At 49.1% G+C, this 20,106-nt stretch overlaps 2 protein-coding genes across 2 annotated transcripts; both read left to right on the top strand.

Moving 5' to 3' along the window:
* The first annotated feature begins 222 nt into the window (after nt 1-222).
* On the top strand, nt 223-1,155 carry LOC142005083 (olfactory receptor 11G2-like). The gene has a single exon (XM_074982776.1). The coding sequence runs from the start codon at nt 223-225 to the stop codon at nt 1,153-1,155; it is 933 nt and encodes a 310-aa protein (XP_074838877.1).
* Nucleotides 1,156-13,242: 12,087 nt separating this feature from the next.
* Nucleotides 13,243-14,214, top strand: LOC142005082 (olfactory receptor 11G2-like). The gene has a single exon (XM_074982774.1). It carries the CDS (start codon nt 13,282-13,284, stop codon nt 14,212-14,214), a length of 933 nt encoding a protein of 310 aa, XP_074838875.1. The 5' UTR covers nt 13,243-13,281.
* Nucleotides 14,215-20,106: the final 5,892 nt, after the last annotated feature.

The raw sequence follows: 20,106 nt of genomic DNA, 5'->3' as shown, positions 1-20,106 counted from the left end.
ATGTCTCCTTGAAGGATCTTAAACCAACCCAAAGGATTTCCAAAGGCGGAATTAAAAACCAGCTTCAGCATCAGATCCCAGGGAGAGTTTGGAATGTGACACAGGTAAGAGCGAAAGATGGATCATGACATATATGAGTTTGTTATTCCCCTTCTGTCCCAGATCTTCGATTACAGTCTTGCTGTCCTCTTGATTATTTCCATTCATCTTCCAGAACCCCTGATGAATCCAGCCAACAGCTCCAACCCAGAGATCCAGTTTATCCTGCTGGGGTTCCCCTCCCTGGGTCAGCAGAGCCGCATCCTCCTCTGTGCCCTGCTCTCCGTGGCCTACGTCGGGACGGTGGTGGGGAACTTCTGCATCGTCTGGGCCGTGCTGCGCGATCCCCGCCTGCACCACCTGCCCATGTACATCCTGCTGGGGAACTTCTCCTGGCTGGAGATCTGCTACATCTCCTCCACGGTGCCACGGATGCTCTCTGACCTGCCCTCTCCTGGCGTCCCTATCTCCTTCCACGACTGCTTCCTGCAGTTCTACTTCTTCTTCTCGCTGGGAACCACTGAGTGCTTCTTACTTTTGGCCATGGCCTTTGATAGGTACTTGGCCATCTGCCACCCCCTGCGCTACCCCATCCTCATGTCCCTCCAGCTCTGCTGGGCCCTGGTCGCCTCCTGCTGGCTTCTTGGCTTCCTGTGGTTCATAGCTCCCATTGTCTTCATCTCCCAGCTCTCTTTCTGCAGCTCCAACAACCTGGATCATTTTGTCTGTGACCCAGGCCCATTGCTGGCTGCTGCCTGCTCACCACCTCCCTGGACTGAACGGACCTGCTCTACCCTAAGCTCCTGCATGGTCTTCTCCACCTTCTTCTTCATCCTGGCCTCCTATGGGCTGGTCCTCAGGGCAGTGCTGAGGCTGCCCGCAGGGGCCAAGAGACACAAGGCCTTCTCCACCTGCACCTCCCACCTGGCTGTTGTGGGACTGTTCTATGGCTCCATCATGGTCACCTACTCCATCCCGACCGCCTCGGGGACCACCGGGAAGGTGGTGACACTATTCTACACAGTGGGGACCCCACTGCTGAACCCGCTGATCTACAGCCTGAGGAACAAGGAGATGAAGGATGGTCTGAGGAAGACGCTGCTGGGGGAGCGGTAGGGGGCTCTGCTCTCTCCGCATCTTCAGGGACCGGCCAGTGGAGGGATGGGCTCTGGGGTATGGGCTGTTCCCCTCCTGGTAGTGCTAACTCCCATCCTGCCGCATTTTGAATGATGTACAGGTCATATAAACATTCACCAATGCTACAGCCAGAACACCAGTGTGTGCATTTGTGGGCATCCTTATGGGATGCTGTAAGTCCTGCTCACAGAGTGTTTGCAGAGGGTTGGACCGAGTCGAAATGTTTGCACAGGAAAGCGGCTCTGTATCTCTGACTCTTTTCTGCAGAGCCAGAAACAAGAAGGTCTCCAGATCTGAGACATGTGAGGTACTGGAACAGCCTCCCCCTGGCATTTGGGAGGGAATAAAAATGAATTATATGAATGGAGTGTCAGATACTTCAGTGAGCGGGGCTGTAAGAAGTCTGATGTCCCTGAACAAGCCAAGGCTCCAGCTGGGAAAAAAGGATAAACAGGTGGCAACATTTGCAGATGACACAAAACTACTCCAAATGGTTGAGTCCCAAAGCAGACTGTGAAGAGCTGCGAAAGGATCTGAATAAATTAGGTGGTTGGGTAACAAAATGGCAGATGAAATTTAATGTTGATAAATGCAAAGTAATGCACTTTGCAAAACATAATCCCAACTGTACATATAAAATGATGGGGTCTGACTTAGCTGTTACCATTCAAGAAAGAGATCTTGTGGACAGTGCTCTGAAGACATCCACTTTGTGTGCAGAGGCAGGCAAAAAAGCTAACCAAATGTTGGGAATCATGAAAGGAACAGGTAATAAGACAGAAAATGTCATATTATCTTTATATGAATCCATGGGACGTCCACATCTGGACTACTGTGTACAGTGAGTAAGGAAATGATGTTTACTCCTCCTCGCAACGCAAGAACTAGGGGTCACCAGATGAAATTAATAGGCAGTAGGTTTAAAACAAACAATAGGAAATATTTTTTCACACAAAACACACAGTTAACCTGTGGAACTCCTTACTGTAGAATGTTGTGAAGGCCAACACTATAGTAGTGTTTAAAAAAGAACTAGATAAATTCATGGGGGATAGGTCCCTCAATGGCTAGTAGCAAGGACGGTCATGGACGGCATCCCTAGCCTCTGTCTGCAAGAGCTAGAAATAGGCCACAGGGAATTATCACTTTGATTACCTGTTCTGTTCATTCCCTCTGGTGCACCTGGTATTGGCCACTGTCGGACCTATGGTGTGACCCAGTATGGCCGTTCTTATGTTCTGAGTCACCGGCACAGAAAGGGAGGTTCCCACACAGACACACAAATTCTGGCTTTGGGAAGTAGAGTTATTTGGGTTGCTGTCTTCATGACCTGACACATTGGGCTCTCCACCCAGAAGGGAGGTAGGACACTGGGGTGGCCATACTTCCTTGCCGGTGACCCTTATTAAAATCAGTGTGAAAGCCAGAACACCCACAAGCCATACAGCTAGGAATGATACACCACTGGGGATATCCTTGGCATCATTTTCAGCATAGGCTCTCCTATTGGCATACTGCCATCTTCCCTTGAGAGCCTGACAGTAAGAAACAAACACACCCATCCTGACTCTGCATTGCCAGATGACTATGACAGTCCAGCTTCTTCAAAGCCCAAAACCTCTGGTCGATAACGTTAGAGGTGAGGGGTCAGATCACAGAAAGGGCTCCCATCCCACAGGGGTTTGCCTTTATATATCTGGAGCACCAACGTAAATATTCATGCTCATGCTCAGCCATCCACCCAGATCTAACTTCATCTCCCTCCTCATACTGGCTGCATGGACCCTATAGGTTAATTCTTTCATATATTTTATGCCATTTAAGTCATTGTCTTGTCCTTTCCCTCTTGCTTGGACAGATTTGAAGTTCTCGCTTCCATGGTCCTGCATTTCCCTTCACTGTTAGGTTCCAGCTTCTGCTGTACAAAAAAGTCTTCCTAATGTCCCAGAATCCCAGGGTAATAGCAGGTGTTTATCAGCGCTACATAACACATACAGGCCTATTATACCTGACTATGCTTACGATGCTCATAGGTTTGGCTAATGTAGTATAAGTTACAGCCCTGAAAGTTCACAGAATCATAGATTTGTTGGGCTGGAAGGGACTTCAGGAGGTCTAGTCCAGCCCCCTGCCCAAAGCAGGATGAACCCAACTAAGTCATCCCAGCCAGGGCTTTGTCAAGCCAGGACTTAGAAACCTCTAGGGATGGAGATTCCACCTCCTCTCTAGGTAACACATTCCAGTGCTTCACCACCCTCCTGGGGAAGTAGTTTTTCCTTATACCCATCCTATACCTCCCCCTCTGTAACTTCAGACAATTGCTCCTTGTTCTGCCACCCGTCACCACTGAGAACAGCCTCTCTCCATCCTCTTTAGAGCCCCTTCTTCAGGAAGTTGAAGGCTGCTATTAAATCACCCTTCAGTCTTCTCTTCTGCAAACTAAATGAGCCCAAATCCCTCAGCCTGTCCTCATCGGTCATGTGCTCCAGCCCCCGAATCATTTTGTTTTCCCTTTGCCGGACCTGCTGCAATGCAGACACATCCTTTCTATACGGGGGACCCCAGAACTGGATGCAATACTCCAGCTGTGGCCTCGCCAGCACCGAGTAGAGGGTGATTATAACGACAGGGGTACAAACTTGTCACTGTGTGGGGCAAGGGGCAGGAATTCTGTCCCAGCTCAGACTGGCCACGAGCTTTGGGTTTTTCACTGTCCTCTGCGGCAAGTGGTGGCAGGTCAGTGGCCAGGATCACCAGTGAGTGTCTGTTTTAATTACATCCCTGCCTCTGTGGGGCCTCAGGGCCTGAGACACTTCAGCCCCTGCTGTTCTTTGCCAGAAGCACTTAACCCTGTCACCACCTGAGGTCTGTCATTCCAGATGCCCAACCCCACTGCCCTGCCCCGATGAATCCCACTTCCCACTTTCTCCCAGAGCCATGGGTACATCCCAGGCAATCACACCATGGGCGCGGTGGGAGGTAGGGCTGACTCTGTGCCTGGAAGGGGCGGGGTCAATAAAGGAAGGGGAGGGGCCAAGTGTGGAGAGGCAGGGCCAAGGGCAGCCAATCCTCAGCGCTGCCTGTACCTTATCGCTGGGCCTCCCACCACTCCCTAGCAGCGGCAAGCAACCGGAGCAAAGCTGCTGTAGCATTGCAAAGGGACCACTGCCTCTGCCAAAGGAGCGCTAGTGGTGACAGGAGCTCCAGGCCCCTTGGAAATGCTGGGAAAAGGGCAACTGCCCCCTTGGCCATCCCCTGTTGGTAGGGTGACCTCATTGTCCTATGGCAAATATGGGGCACCAGCCTCCAGGGAAGTGGGGCAGTTGTCCTATGTCAGGACTCCTTGGAGGTGGGGGATGCTGCTCCAGGGGGAGGCACCAGGGATGACAGAGAATGGAGGACGGGGCTTCCAGAACCCCCTGGTGGAGGTCTGGGGGTGCAAGGGAATGACGCATGGGAGGCGGGGGAACAAGGTAGCTGATCCATGGAAGGGATCCCTGGTAGCGGGAGCTGCCTCCCCTAAGTGTAGGGCACCAGGGACCGAGGCAACTGCCCCATTGTGAAGTTCACCACCAGATGGGGCTGCCCCCAAGGGGTGCCAGCGAAGCGGGCAGCTGCCCCACAGAGGAGCTCCCCTGCAGCAGAAACTGCTGCCACAAGGTGCAGCGATCTAGGGAACAGGACAGCCACCCAGAGGAGGAGGTCCCTAGCGGGAGAGGCTGCGACCCAAAGACACAGGGTGCCTGGGGGCAGGAGCCCTGCAGAATATGGGACAATTTGCCTGTTTTCTTTTAGAAAGTCAGGATGCCTGTGAGACAGCTTCAAAAAGAGGCTGTCCCGGGAAAAACAAGGATGGATGGGCACCTGAGCTGTTGTGGGCCCTGACTGCACATCCCTTGGTGCTCCAACCTTCTCTGAGAGCTGGTAAAGATCCCCAGAAGCCAGGACTGGCTGACCACTGGCTGACCCAGAAGCTGGCTGACCACTAATCTGCACACCTGTACCCTGTCCACTCCTGGCACAAGCAGAGGTTGTCCACCTCTGTGGCTTGACTGCCTGGTATCCCTAATGGAGTCCGAGCCACGGAAGGAATCCCACAGACCAGAGTGGAAACACCCGGCTGGAACCAGTTGTTCTGACGGCTGAACATTTCTCGCCTGGGGTATTGGTGATTTGGGCCTTTGGGGAAGCCAATAAAGAGCTGAGCGGAATTGGATGCTGGTCCCTGCTTGAAAAGTTGGAGTCAGGTAACAGGAAGCAAAAGTTATCTCCTCTCTTGTGAGGCACCAGCCCAGATCCCAGCACTGGGAGAGGGGTGGGGGCTATGGGTCAGGACTAGGGGTATGGGCAGAGAGGGGAGCTGAGTCCCCAGTGTCCATTCAAGCTGGTGCTTGGTCCTGCCAAGATGGTAAGGCATTTCATGGGGATGGATAGATTTGGGGTTTGAGCATTGACCTGCTAAACCTGTGGTTGTGAGCTCTAGCCTTTAGGATGCCATTTGGGGTTTGAATCATAGAATACCAGGCCTGGAAGGGACTCTGAGAGGCCATGAAGTCCTGCCCCAATGGTAGGACCAAGTACAGTCTAAACAATCCCCAATAGACATCTATTTAACTTGTTCTTAAATATCCAGTGATGGAGATTCCACAACCTCCCTTGGCAATTTATTCCACTGTTGGACCACCCTGACAGTTAAGAACTTTTTCCTAATGTCCAACCTAAACCTCCCTTGCTGCAGTTTAAGTCCATTGCCTCTTGTTCTATCCTCAGAGGCCAAGAAGAACAAGTTTTCTCCCTCCTTATCACACCCTTTTAGATACCCGAATACTTCTAACGTCTCCCCTCAGTCTTCTGTTTTCCAAACTGAACGAGTCCAATTCTTTCAGCCTTTCTTCATAGGTCACATTCTCTAGACCTTTAATCATTCTTGTCGCTCTTTTCTGGACCGTCTCTAATTTCTCCACATCTTTCTTGAACTGTGGTGCCCAGAACTGGACACAACCCTCCAGCTGAGGCCCAACCAGCGCAGAGTAGAGCGGGAGAATGACTTCTCGGGTCTTGTTCACAACACACCTGCTGGGGCAAATAGATGTCAGGGATGGTGCTTGGTCCTGCTGAGAGGGCAGGGGTCTGCATTAGATGATGTCCCAAGGTCCCTTCCAGTTCTAGGAGATGTGCATCTCCAACTATTTATTAATTAATTCATCACTGGTCTCTTGCCATAACCAGAGCTATGGAGTCACAGGTCCACGTGGCTCCCTGCCCAGCTAAGAACTAGTGCACTTGTCACACTGGGCCACTTCACAGAGCAGACGGTTTTGTTCCTGCCCTGGGGCGAGGAGGAGGTGCAATGGAAGAGGCTTTGATGGGCTTGGGGGCTGGCGGGTGGTTTCCTAGTCTAATGAATTTCAGCAAGGGGAACACCTGCCCCTGGGGGTGTGGAGAGAGATCACTTGAGGGTACGTCAACTCATCTAGCTACTGAGCTAGATAAACAGGCTGCACGCAGAGCACTAGCCCACTCAAATCTCACATGGTTTATACTGTGCTACAGCCTGCAGGTCAGTGGACTGATTGATGGTGCAAATAAAAAGGCGGAGCAAATCAGCCATTTGTCAGGGCTGTGGTTCTTCTGTGTCCGTACGTCTGATCTGGAAACAAGTCGTTAAAAGTGAGGTGAAACTCGGGGGTTACAACAGACAAATCCAACTCCTGAAAGACTACAGCGGTCTGGGAAATGGAGCACCATTGTTCTAGCGAGATTTCTTCCCCCCTGGGATCCAGCCTTCGGGCTCATTTCCCGGGGAGCCAAGGGGTGTTGAAGTGGGCATGGGGAGATGGGACCATCCTAAGCTGTGAAAGCCTGGGAAAAGGGGGAGGGTCTCTGACCCTCTCCATGTCAGGGGTCACCTCCTTGTGAGCCCCCCTCTCTCTGCCTCACACCTCACCCCTACCAGTCTCCCTTGGAGAGGGACCATCCCTGTTCTGGCCACAGATGGCACGCCCGCCCACATGTGCCCAAGTCCCTCTCCATAGGATGAGTGGCCACGTTCATCATGCCCCTGCCTTCACCCCATGGCGTGGCTACACAAGCCTTCACCACTCCAGTCCATCCATCTCCCCCAAGCCTGGCCCCTCTCCCTCGACACCACCACCAAGACCCCTGAGCTCCACTCTGTCCAGCCACTGCAACCAGGTCCCCCCTACTACTTCCAGCCCTGCCATGCCACCAGCCAGTCCACTCTCTCTTGCCTCTTGGCCCAGAGCATCAGTGATTTATCAACCTGCTAGTGAACTCCTATGGACGTGTAACGAGGCGTCGGTGGAATATGAGACCCTCAGTAAGGAGAGCCCATAATGGGATTTGTTTGTGCCTTGGCTTTCCAAGGAAGAAACTCATCATCTCCCTCCCACACAAAGTCTACACCCAGCCTGCAGCTTCACTCTTCCCCTATCTTTACACAGCATATGTAAGATGCAGCCAGCTCTGGCGTGGGATTGCTCAGTAACAGCCATGCAGGGAGATCACTCCTCTCGTGCTAAGATGCAGCCATCTCTGGGGAGGAAGGCAGCAGAGCAGTCACTAGAGGATGGCTCATCTTGTACTGCTAGAGGGCACAAACCTTGCTGAGATAGAAAGAACCCAGCACACTCCAAGGGCACTGGTTTCCAATCGGTGTGCCATGAGACATGTCCAAGTGTGCCATGACATGTCATCAATTTCCCCTCCCCACGCCTCTACAAAGAGCCAGGGCAGGTGAGAAATTGACAAAACCCATGTCAGCTGGGGCGCAAGCAGCGAGGTCGCCTGCGTCCCAGCTGCCATGGGAGCTTGTCAATTACCCCTCAGGGCGGTGCTTTGCAGAGCTACCGGGTGGCAAAATGCCAACCCTGCAGGACCCCATTCACGCTGGGGGGTAGCTGAAATGCTGCGTCCTGGCCTGAATGGACTGGAGGGGAGCATAAAGTCCCCTCCTTACTTTGGCAAACGAGTGGGGAGGGAACCTCTTGGATGTGGGACACAGTTTAAACTCCATGTCCTGGCCCCAGTGGGTTGGAGGGGAGGGGAGCCTGCTCGCTGAACCCACCTCCCCCACCTGTGAGTAATTGACTATCGCTGATATTTTCTTGGTTCCTCGGTTGCTCAACATCCCATTTGCTCCCTGTTTAGCTTGCTGAGAGCACTGCTACCCTGCAAGCCTCTCTAGCAAGGCCGTAACCACAGCAAATGTAAGTGAGTGTGACGTTTGGGAGCAATCGAGTCAGCTGAGAAGAGAGGTTGTGCTCTGGGATTGTTTGTCTCCTTGAAGTGTGCCGTGTTACTGGAAAGGTTGAAATTCGTTGTCCTAGGAGACTGAGCAGTGCCTTAGTATTACCAGCCCCTGGCTCTGATTTGCTCTTTGCCCCAGGGGCTGGCACCTGGGATTTCAATGTAGCCTTCTTAGTACTCCTCTGGGTGTCTGCAAACAACTCAAGCATAAAACCCAGATCCGTCTGCTCCCACCCACTACAGAGAGTGAGTCCCAGGGCCTCAGCAGCTCAGCTGATATCAGCTCGGGTCTTCTGGCTCCCTTCCCAACCAAGGTGGAACGCGATCTCACAGCCCGGTGGGTTGTCACACATGGCTCTGTTCTTGCTCCGACGCTTTCTTGGCCACTGCTCTGTCCTTCGCCTGCCCCTCCCTGCCCCACTCCCGACTCAGCCAGGCACGAGTGGGAGCTACCTGGGGGTTCTATCTGTCAGAGGCAGGATGTCGGGCAGCAGCCTCCCAGTAGTTTGAGCAGGGGGAGGCAGTGTAAGGAGAGACTCACAGAAACGGATCAGGGAACTGCTTGTGATGGTGGGAACCAGGGTCCTGCTGCCCCGGCCTCAATTCCAGGTCAATGTTCTAGATTCATCAAGGTCACGCTTCAGGCTGCAGGATGCAATGCTCCAGATGTGGCCTGACCGGTGCTGAACAGAGAGGAATAATCACTTCCCATGATCTGCTGGCAATTCTGCTACTAATGCACTCCAATAGGACATTAGCCTTCTAAGCCACAAGGGTCATATTCAGCCTCTCATCCACGGTAGTCCCCAGATCCTTTTCCGCAGAACTTATGCTTAGTCAGCTGGTCCCCAGCCTGTAACAATAGTTGGGATTCTTCCGTCCCAGGTGCTGGACTCTGCACTTCTTCTTGTTGAACCTCATCAGATTTCTTTGGACACAAATGTCCAATTTACCTAGGTCACTCTGGACCCTTTCCCCACCCTCCAACATATCGACCTCTCCCCCAGCTTAGTATCTTCTCTGAACTTCCTGAGGGTTCAGCCCATCTTCTCATCCCACTACCCTCAATACCATCTACCAACTCAAATCAAATCTTACAAATTGATTTTAACTTGGAAATTGTACAATATGTTCTTCTTAACCCAATATTTTACCAAGTCTAGAAATGCGTCCTGTACAGAATTATCGGATTTATTTGAACTGGCTCTGGATGTTAAAAAAATAAAACTGTGCATGATATATTTTAAACAAATATAAAAATATATGTTGTTATCAAGTGAATATTTAATCAAATCTAGGGATAGATAGATAGACAGATAGATACAGTGTATGGGGATAGATACATAGATACATAGATAGATAGACATTAGCTTAACGTTTTAACTGTGTCTGGAAAGCACAGTATTCAATTTTTAAAATATTTTAATCTCATCCAGGCATAGTACAAAGTATGCTTATTAATTTAATATTTCAATTAATTCTAGACAAAAATAATACAGGCTTCCCAATATACTGTATCAGAGAGGGAGCCAAGTTAGTTTGTATCTTCAGAAACAACAAGAAGTCCTGTGGCACCTTCTAGACTGAGACATATTTTGGAGCGTAAGCTTTTGTGGGAAAGACCCGCTTCATCAGATGTATGAGTGTGGGGGGTTTCAGAGAAAGAATTAAAGGGGGGGCGGTTCAGTAAAAGGGAGGGCCAGAGCTGATAAGATCTACTCAGTCAGGGTGGATGTGGCCCGTTATCGGCAGTTCGTGTGGGGTTGTGAACATCAAGAGAGGAGAAATCAGTTCAGTCGGGGGATGTGGCCCATTGTCAGTTGCTAATGTAGAGGTGTGAACATCAAGAGCGGAGAAACTGCTTTTGTAATGGGCCAACCACTCCCAGTCTCTGTTCAATCCGTGGTTGAGGGAGTCAAGTTTGCAAATGAATTGTAGCTCGGCAGTTTGTCTTTGCATTTTATTCTTGAAATGTTTTTGTTGTAGGTCTGCTACTTTTAACCCTGTTACTGAGTGTCCAGGGAGATTGAAGTGTTCTACAGGTTTTTGTATGTTACCTTTCCTGATGTCTGATTTGTGCCCATTTATTCTTTTACGGAGAGACTGTCCAGTCTGGCCAGTGTAAATGGCAGTGGGGCATTGCTGGCACGCGATGGCAGATATTCTATTAGTAGCTATGCAGGTAAAGGAGCCCCTGGTGGTGTGGTTGATGTTAGGTGCTGTGATGGTGTCACTGGTGTAGATACGTGAGCAGAGTTGGCAGCGAGGTTTTTTGCAGGGATCGGTTCCAGGTTTAGAGTTACTGTGTTGTGGTCTATAGTTGCTGGTGATAATTTATTTAAGGCTGGGGGGCTGTCTGTAGGCAAAGGCAGGCCTGCCTCCCAGGGTCTGTGAGAGTGAAGGAACGTTGTCCAGGATGGGTTGTAGATCACTGATGATGCACTGGAGAGGTTTGAGCTGTGGGCTGTATGTTATGGCCATTGGTTTTCTTCTGTTTTCCTTGTTGGGCCCGTCTTGTAGCAGGTGGATTCCGGGTACCCGTCTGGCACTGTCATTCTGTTTCTTCACTTTCTGAGGTGGCTATTGTAGTTTCAGCAAAGCTTGGTATAGGTATTGTAGATGTTTGTCTCTGCCTGAGGGGTTGGAGCAAATGTGATTGTGCCTTAGTTCCTGGCTGTATACAATGGATTGTGTCGTGTGCCCTGGATGGAAGCTGGAGGCATGTAGATAAGCATAGCGGTCTGTGGATTTTCGGTGTCGGCTGGTATTTATGTGACCATCACTAATTTGCACAGTAGTGTCCAGGAAGTGGATCTCTTGTGTGAATTGGTCCCGGCTGAGGCTGATGGTAGTACGGAAACTGTTGTAATATTATCAGAGAGGGAGCTGAGTTAGTCTGTATCTTCAAGAAGTCCTGTGGCACCTTATAGACTCATGCATCGGTTGAAGCGGGTCTTTGCCCATGAAAGCTTATGCTCCGAAATATCTGTTAGTCTCTAAGGTGCCACAGGGCTTGTTCTCTGTCGTAATATTAGTAATTACAAAATTTCACTGGATGTTGCAATGAATAGTATATCTTAATTTATTGTGTTATTAATAATGGAATTAATATATTATATACTCATCTATTGCTGAATTTAATTGCAGGAACGGATAGCACAGATAGTTCTATTTAAACAGTGGATTTGTCAATCAAAACGGTAGGATAGTTCTAAACTCCACCTACTAAACATATTCAGAAGTGCATACAGGGTACAACGGATTTTAAATTCTGTCTCTCACGCTCTCATTTTAATCTAACTTGGAAAGCGCATTGTGTCAGTTGGATAGGTCACTACACATTCAGGCCCTGGGGTGGAACTGGGACTTCAGGAAGTTACTTCAAGAATAAAATATAAAATGGTGAATGAAGAATATATCAGTTGACTCCAAACAATCACTCCACGTGTAAGGCTGGTTTGCAGAGTCAAATCATGTATCTCTATTAATATAGATTTGACTGTAGTTGATCTAGATTTTCCTTCTGCAGAGCCCTAGGAGACAACCAGGGACAGATGTCGTCTTTGGCTCTGTTCAAAGGCAAGGTGAGAAATTTTAACTTGTCCCCTGGATCCAGCCCCTTACGCCTCAGCCCATATGCCATGGCTCCTTCCCAACTCTAGCAAGATAAATGCAGAGGTGGGGGCCAGCAAAAGTACCTTCGAAACATTATCTACCAGGTTTTGGTATAAACTTCCCCCCCAAAGTCCTAAAAGCCTTAGATTTTGGGGATAAAATTCGCTGCCACCACTCAAGTAATAATAAGGAAACCAGGGAGAGACTCCTTGGGAAATCTCAGCCCAAAAGTAAAAACCAGGACACCAACTTTAACCAATACCCGCTTAATAAAAAGAAAAAGAGAGAACTTTTATTATTACAACAGTATTTGTGTTGCGAGCCTCATGGCTAGATGGAAGAGTCACAAAGTAAAACACATGGGGAGTCTCCACCACGCGCCTAGAAGTTACAAGGAGAGTACAAGAGCATTTCTAAAAAGTGCCCAGATATCAGACCCCACTTCCCAAACCATAAAACAATAAAGCCTAATGGATCTATCTAAACTTTACCCTACTAGATTGGAGGGCCTGTTCTTGGAGGGAGATATTCTGTATCTGTCTCCCTCATGGCTGGAAAGAAGAAGGAAAAAGACAAAGAACAGAAGAGGGAGGAGCCAAAATTCAATTCTTCCCTACATTCCTTTAGGCCAACCCCACCTGGCTAAGGAGGTTAACCCTTTTACTCCCAGGCTGCTGGCTAACCCTAATGATCGTGACACCGTAGATGGAGGAAAGTTTTAGGAGCCTAAGGCCCTTTCTAAAAGGAATCAAAGTGGGCCAGGATTCTTATCCCATTCCCATTAGGAATTTCAGAACTGACTGCCAAAGGGACTTAGGTGCCTAAAGATGGATTCCAACTTCAGCAATTTCTTTTCAGCCTTGAAGTCTGGGGAAGAAGGGCTGTGAGGCAGCTTCTCTGGGCACCATCTGCTGTGTTGGGCAGCACCAATGGGGTTTGTGATCCTAGACTGATCCAGAGAAGCTGGTGGAAGTAGGAGCAAGCGTTAAGTCCCCAAGAAGAGCTCATGGCCAAATGAGTCAGAGAAGGATCTGTGCCCAACCCTAGAGGTTTCCAAAGGGAGAAGAAACCTGGCTTAAGTGTAAAACGTGAGCTTAGTGAGTGAGTCTTACTGGTGGTGACTCCATCTGCCTGCTGTTATGAAAGACCTCCCCAGCCAGATCTCTGGGGAGGACCCTTGCAGCCCTGTTGATTTTTTCCATTACCTTCCAAGGTCCCCTGATGAATCTGGACAATGGCTCCATCCCAGTGACCCAATTCGTCCTGCTGGGGTTCCCCTCCCTGGGTCAGCAGAGCCGCATCCTCCTCTGCGCCCTGCTCTCCATGGCCTACGTCGGGACGGTGGTGGGGAACTTCTGCATCGTCTGGGCCGTGCTGCGCGATCCCCGCCTGCACCACCTTCCCATGTACATCCTGCTGGGGAACTTCTCCTGGCTGGAGATCTGCTACATCTCCTCCACGGTGCCACGGATGCTCTCTGACCTGCCCTCTCCTGGCGTCCCTATCTCCTTCCACGGCTGCTTCCTGCAGTTCTACTTCTTCTTCTCCATGGGAGCCACCGAGTGCCTCTTACTCTCGTCGATGGCCCTGGATCGGTACCTGGCCATCTGCCACCCCCTGCGATATTCCATCCTCATGTCCCTCCGGCTCTGCTGGGCCCTGGTCACCTCCTGCTGGCTCCTTGGCTTCCTGTGGTTCATAGGGCCCATCTTGCTTGTGTCCCAGCTCTCCTTCTGCAGCTCCAACTCCCTGGATCATTTTCTCTGTGATACAGGCCCATTGCTGGCTGCCTCCTGCGCTCCTCCTCCATGGATTGAACTGACCTGCTCCACCATGAGCTCCCTCATGATCTTCTCCACCATCATCTTCATCCTGGCCTCCTACGGGCTGGTCCTCGGGGCCGTGATAAGGCTGCCCACAGGGGCCAGCCGGCACAAGGCCGTCTCCACCTGCACCTCCCACCTGGCCGTCGTGGGCTTGTTCTACGGTTCCATCATGATCACCTACGTCAACCCAGCTGCCTCAGGGGGCGGCGGGAAGGTGGTGACGCTGTTCTACACAGTGGGGACCCCACTGCTGAACCCGCTGATCTACAGCCTGCGGAACAAGGAGATGAAGGAGGCTCTGAGGAGGACGCTGCTGGGGAAGCGATAGGAAATTCTAATGTGTCACCAGCCTGCAGGACTGGCTGGTCGGGGGGTGAGAAGTATGGAGCTGTTCCCCTCCTGGGGCTGTTAGCTCCATCCCCGCACAGGGGAAGCACACCCAGCATTTTGTGTGGCCTGTAGGGACCTCTTATGGTATTAACAGAGGTGGAAAAAGTACCCAAAAAGTTACCTGAGTAAAAGTACAAATACTTTCAGGGGTATGTACTTAAGTACAAGTCACCGGTGTCCCTCTGGAAAAGTATCTGAGTAAAAGCATATGCACATATACATGTATCAGAGGGGGAGCCTTGTTTGTCTGTACCTGCACAAACAAGGAGAAGTCCTGTGGCTCCTTATACACTAAGAGGAAAAGCTTTCAGGGGCAAAGGCCCACTTTGTTCGATGCATCACACACACACACACAAAGGCAAACACATAACATCTTTATTGTACTCAAGTACCCAGAAGTGACAGAAGCTGCACTTCACTCAAGTAACATTTGGGAGACTTTTCCAACCTCCAGGTACAACAACTGACCGAGACTAGTATAAGAACACAGAGAGTGTAGCAGGGAGAGGAGTAGGAACAGTTGTGTCCTTGCTGAAGGCCGTTAGCTCTGCTCAATGGATATAGTTGAAGGGGGTAGGACAGCAGGCTGGGGCTGTGCATCTGGGGAGGCTGGGTCCCCGACTGTGCAACTGGGTATCAAAATTGTTCCCTGACTAAATGTGGGCTCTTAGTTAGATCCAGAGGGCTACAGTAGGTTCTCTTTTTCTCTACATTCCTGAGACTGACAACTGACAACCAAATCACAGTGACGTTATATTTGTATGAGCCAGCTGACGAACTGGGTCTTTCCCCATGAAAGCTCATGATCCAAAAAGTCTGTTAGTCTATAAGGTGCCACAGGGCTTCTTGTTGTTCTCAAAGATACAGACTAACATGGCCACCTGCGTCTAACCCATGAGACCTCATGCTTCCCCCATAGCAAGGGTAGGAGATGAGAAGATATGGAACCATTTGGAACCACCTCTCAATGGGAGTTGTTGGGGAAAACAATTATTTTACGAGCAGAGATACATTCCACTTTTGTTGTGTGGGTGGGCCAGCTTGTGTTACTGGTTTTCTTTCCTCTTCAACATCAGGGGTGGCCTCTGCTGGAAATGGGACAGTGGATGGGGTGGACCAGGGCTTTGAGGTGCCCCTCCCCACTCTGTGTCCCCGGTGCTTGGTCACCATGCCAGGAACATGGAAGTAAATCCACACCCAGGCTGATCAGGTCAGCCGTGACTGGAGAGGGGTTGCATCTGCCTCTATAGGGCAGTATGCATCTCACACATCAGGCTTATCTGAATATATTGTTTCCTGACCTTGGTGAATATTGGTCCATGTTCTTCTCTGCCTTTGGCACACAGACCTGCTGATGGGGAGTGGCGGGGGGGGAGCACAAAGGTAGCAGCTTCCCCAGGCCCCTTTGAACCATCATGGCAGCACAGTGCCACCACTCCACGCATGGCTCTGAGGATGGTTGGTGGTCTGTGACCTACAGGACAACCCAATTGACTTGATGGTCCCCTCTGGCCTTACTCTTTGACCCAGCAGTCCAGACTTCCAGACCATGCATTCCACCTTCAAACTCAATTCCAGAGCAATGTGTCCAACCCAGAAGTCCTGGCTGGGATGACTTAGTTGGGGTTGATCCTGCTTTGGGCATGGGGCTGGACTTGATGGCCTCCTAAGGTCTCTTCCAGCCTTAGGAGTCTATGATATTTACTGCCCTACATTGACCCACTAGGCCCCACTGCCCTCCAAGACCTAAGAATAGATTTCAGGTGTGTTAAGAACTTTCGTATCTCTGCTCTAATCCACTGGGTCACTCCGCCTTCTGAGTGGGGGACAAAGAAAACCATCCACCACAGTAATGGAGAAGTATTCTTCCTTCCAGGGCCTCATCAAAGGCTTTCTAAACCTCCAATATATTGGATCCATGGGATCATCCTTGTTCACGTGGTTCTTCATCCCCCCTCACAGAATTCCTACCAATTTCCAAGTCAAGATTTCCCTCTACAAAAGTTGCACTGACTCTTCTTCAATAAACTATGTTTGTCTAATCCTCTTCCTCACTATACTTTCAAGCAATTTGCTTGGCTCTGGGCTATAGGATCACCTCTGGCCATTTAAAAATAGTCCCTCCAGTCACCTGGTGCAGAGGAGGATTTAAATGATAGGTTACATAGTTCCTCCCGAACACTGATGATCTTTCCAATTCTGATCAGGTGTCTGGTGGGTTGGGAGTGCAGGATAGAGATTCCAGCCTCCTAGACATGAGCCCTGGTGGCAGGAATGGAATTGAAAGTAGTAGATTAGTGCAGATGGATGTTACCCAGGACTGCTGGGTTTTAACCCCAGATCCATGATGAGGTTGGTTCTGAAATTTGTGTTGGTGGAAGGCAGGGGGGAAGGACCCAATGGATCTATTTTCCATTGTGAATAGAGAGTGGGTTAATGCAAAAAGACTCAGAGCTCCTGAGCTTAATCATAGACTCCGAGGGCTGGAAGGGACGTCAGGAGGTCATCTAATCCAGGCCCCTGTCCAAACCAGGATCAACCCCAACTAAATCATCCCAGCCAGGACTATATCAAGCCAGGACTTTAAAACCTGTATGGATGGAGATTCCACCACCTCTCTAGGGAACACATTCCAGTTCTTCACCTCCCTCCTGGGGAAATAGTTTTTCCTAATAGCCAACCTACACCTCCCCCTCTGTAACTTCAGAGCATTGTTCCTTCTTCTTCCATGTGTCACCAATGACAGCAGCATCTCACCATCCTCTTTAGTGCCCTCTTTCAGGAAGTTGAAGTCTGTTATCAGATCACCCCTCAGTCTTCTCTTCTGCAAACTAAATAAGCCCAGAATTAATGATAAATAAGCAGGAAATTTTCTGTGGGGCCCAAGGGCATTAGGAACCCATGTCCTGTTGAAATACCACAAGATCTTGTGAATGTATTCTAAAAGAATGTGTATGTGCCATGAGCACAGAATGAACATTAACTTGGCTCCTGCGGGATAATTTCTTCCTCTTCTGTCATTTTGGTTAGATCTGGTTAAATATTTACTGGTACTTTTTTAAAGTTTGCAAGCAAAATTGTTGCATGAGAATCTTTTCCCTGTCATTTTGCGGGGAAGGAGTTGGAGTGCAGAGGTTTCAACAACAGAAATATGTGGTCCATGTGTGGCCCAGAAAAAAATAAATCTGGTTGTGGAGGTCTGTATGCAGGCAGGTGTTTATGTGAGTTTTTGTGAGACACCTTTAATTTTTTCCAATGAAATTTGGCAATCAGCTCTAGATTTGACAGCACAAAGACTTTATAGGTTAACAGTTTCAAGGCCAGGTGGCATTACTTACATGATCTAATCTGACCTTCAAGGTAACAAAGGCTTGAGAATTTCCTGAAATAATTCCTGTTTGTTCTATATTTGAAATATTTGCCCAGGATCTTTTCAGGGGGATAGGGAAAAACATTATATTTATTGATAATGTGATACTATTCTCAACATACACTTTTGGTATACTGCTCCCACCTACTCACACGTACACACACACACACACACACACACACACACACACACACACACCATCTTGTCTGTTAACAGGAGTGTGGTGAGCAAGACACAAGAAGTCATTCTTCCACTCTATCCTCTGCTGATTAGGCCTAAATTGGAGTGTTGCATATAGTCCTGGGCACCACATTTCACGAAAGATGTGGAGAAATTGGAGAAGGTCCAGAGAAGAGCAACAAGAATAATAAAAGTTCTAGAGAACATGAGCTATGAGGGGAGACTGAAAGAACTGGGCTTGTTTAATTTAGAAAAGAGAAGACTAAGAGGGGACATGATTGTAATTTATAAGTAGCTAAAAGAGAGTTATAAGGAAGCGGGAGAAAAAATGTTCTCCTTGGCCTCTGAGGGTAGGAGAAGAAGGAATGGGCTTAAACTGTGCAAGGGAGGTTTCGGTTGGATGTTAGGAAAAACTTCCCACCTGTCCGGGTGGTTAAACACTGGAATAAATTGCTGAGGGGGTTGTGGAATCTCCATCCCTGGAGATCTGTAAGAGCAGATTAAATATACATCTATCAGGGATAGTCTAGAAAGTACTTGGTCCTGCTGTGAGGGCAGGGGACTGGACTCAATGACCTCTCGAAATCCCTGCCAGTTTCAGTGTTCTATGACTCGATGTTATAGTTTCCAGTCTTGCTCGCATTTATTCATTGTCCAGAGGACAATTGTCCAAATGGAAGGAAAGGGAAGGAACAGGTCTTCAGCTGGTCTGGACTGATGATCTGATTGAACTTCACAAGACAAGACCAGAAGACTTGTGCGAGATGTACCATCCTTTATGGGACTTTTCTGTCATTCAGCTCTATGCAGTTTGCTCTGTCCGCTCTCAATCAGTCACAATCAGCTTGTGTAACATCTGTTTATCTGGAAGTTGTCTTTCATTGTCATCCAATATCAGGAAATTGGTGCCTCCTTCCTGGTGTCGTTTCAAGTTTGTCTTAGTTAGGGCTCATTGTCTTTAACTCCAAGGCTATCTGGCCTGTGCCATTCTCCTTTTTACGAAAGGCCCATTCGGTAGCATCTTGGCACCCCCAAGTCTGCAGCTCCGACTATGGCCATTGGGACAACGAGGTAACCTGCAATTTTTTATCTCACTTCAAACGCTCACATTCCACGCTCCTTCCCTCCTCACATGAGCTACCTAATTGCTTCACATAGACAAAGAAATATAGTTGTGTTGGTAAGATGTCCAGTCTCATTCTAATACAAGCTTTCGTGAGCACAAACTTTTAATTACTTCTTACGACTTCTTCGCACCACAACCTATATCCTAGATATTCCTAAGAGCAACAGTATGAATTGCAGGGCTCCCTCTGAGCTCTTTCTGCCCTCACATCAGAAATACACAGTTTCCTTGCTGCATTTCTACCCGCAGCCTAGAAGACATTCCTTCCTGCTAACCACAGAAGTGTGACTAGCAGAGGTTTGGTTCCCTAACATTTACTCTCGCACTGAGCATTGAACTACTTTCAGGGGCTGAAAGGCTGTATATGAGTAAGCAGTGTGCCTTTGTAGCTAATGGCACATTGGGCTTCACTGGGAGAAGCATTTCCAGCAGATCTAGAGAAGTGGTTGTTCCCCTCTACTTGGCACTGGTGAGGCCACATCTAGAGTATTGCGTCCAGTTCTGGGACCCCCGTTATAGAAAGATGTGGATGTGCTGGAGCAGATTGAGCAGAGGGCAAGGAAAATAATTAAGGGGCTGGAGCACAAGACCTGTGAGGAGAGGCTTAGGGATTGGGTGTTGTTTAGTTTGTGGAAGAAAGTTTGTTAAAGAAAGAAAGAAAATTGTGAGCCTGTTCTCAGCAACTGCTGGGACTCAAATGGGCCATGTCTAAGACATTGTATGGGTTCATCTCTATTTTGCTACATGTCACAAATTGTCCTTTCATATTCTAAGGCTGTTTATTAAAGAAAAAAAAAAGCTTCAGGACTGCTTTCCTCAGGGACTCGTCGACTTTCTTGTTTCTCAGGCACTAGTCACGTTCATCTAAAGGGGAGAACATGCCTGGAGAAAAATGAAAGAAGGCAGGGAAATACACACAAAATGAGATGAAAAATACTGAGTGAGCTTTGCTGTTTATTTCTTCCAAATCTCTGAGCAATACAATGCAGAAATGTTTAAAGAAAAGAAGCCAACCCTTGCAGTTAATGCAAAAGTCTGAGAACCTGACTTTCCTGCTACACATTTCTTAGAATCCTAGGGCTGGAAGGACCCTCAGGAGGTCATTGAGTCCAGCCCTCTGCCCAGCAGGGGTGAGGTGTAATTCTGAGCTGCAG

The sequence above is a fragment of the Carettochelys insculpta genome, chromosome 32 (genome assembly GCF_033958435.1).
Source record: "Carettochelys insculpta isolate YL-2023 chromosome 32, ASM3395843v1, whole genome shotgun sequence".
NCBI classification, from domain to species: Eukaryota; Metazoa; Chordata; order Testudines; family Carettochelyidae; genus Carettochelys; species Carettochelys insculpta.
The sequence above is the reverse complement of the archived record's forward strand: the minus strand, read 5'-3'. Positions and strand labels throughout refer to the sequence as shown.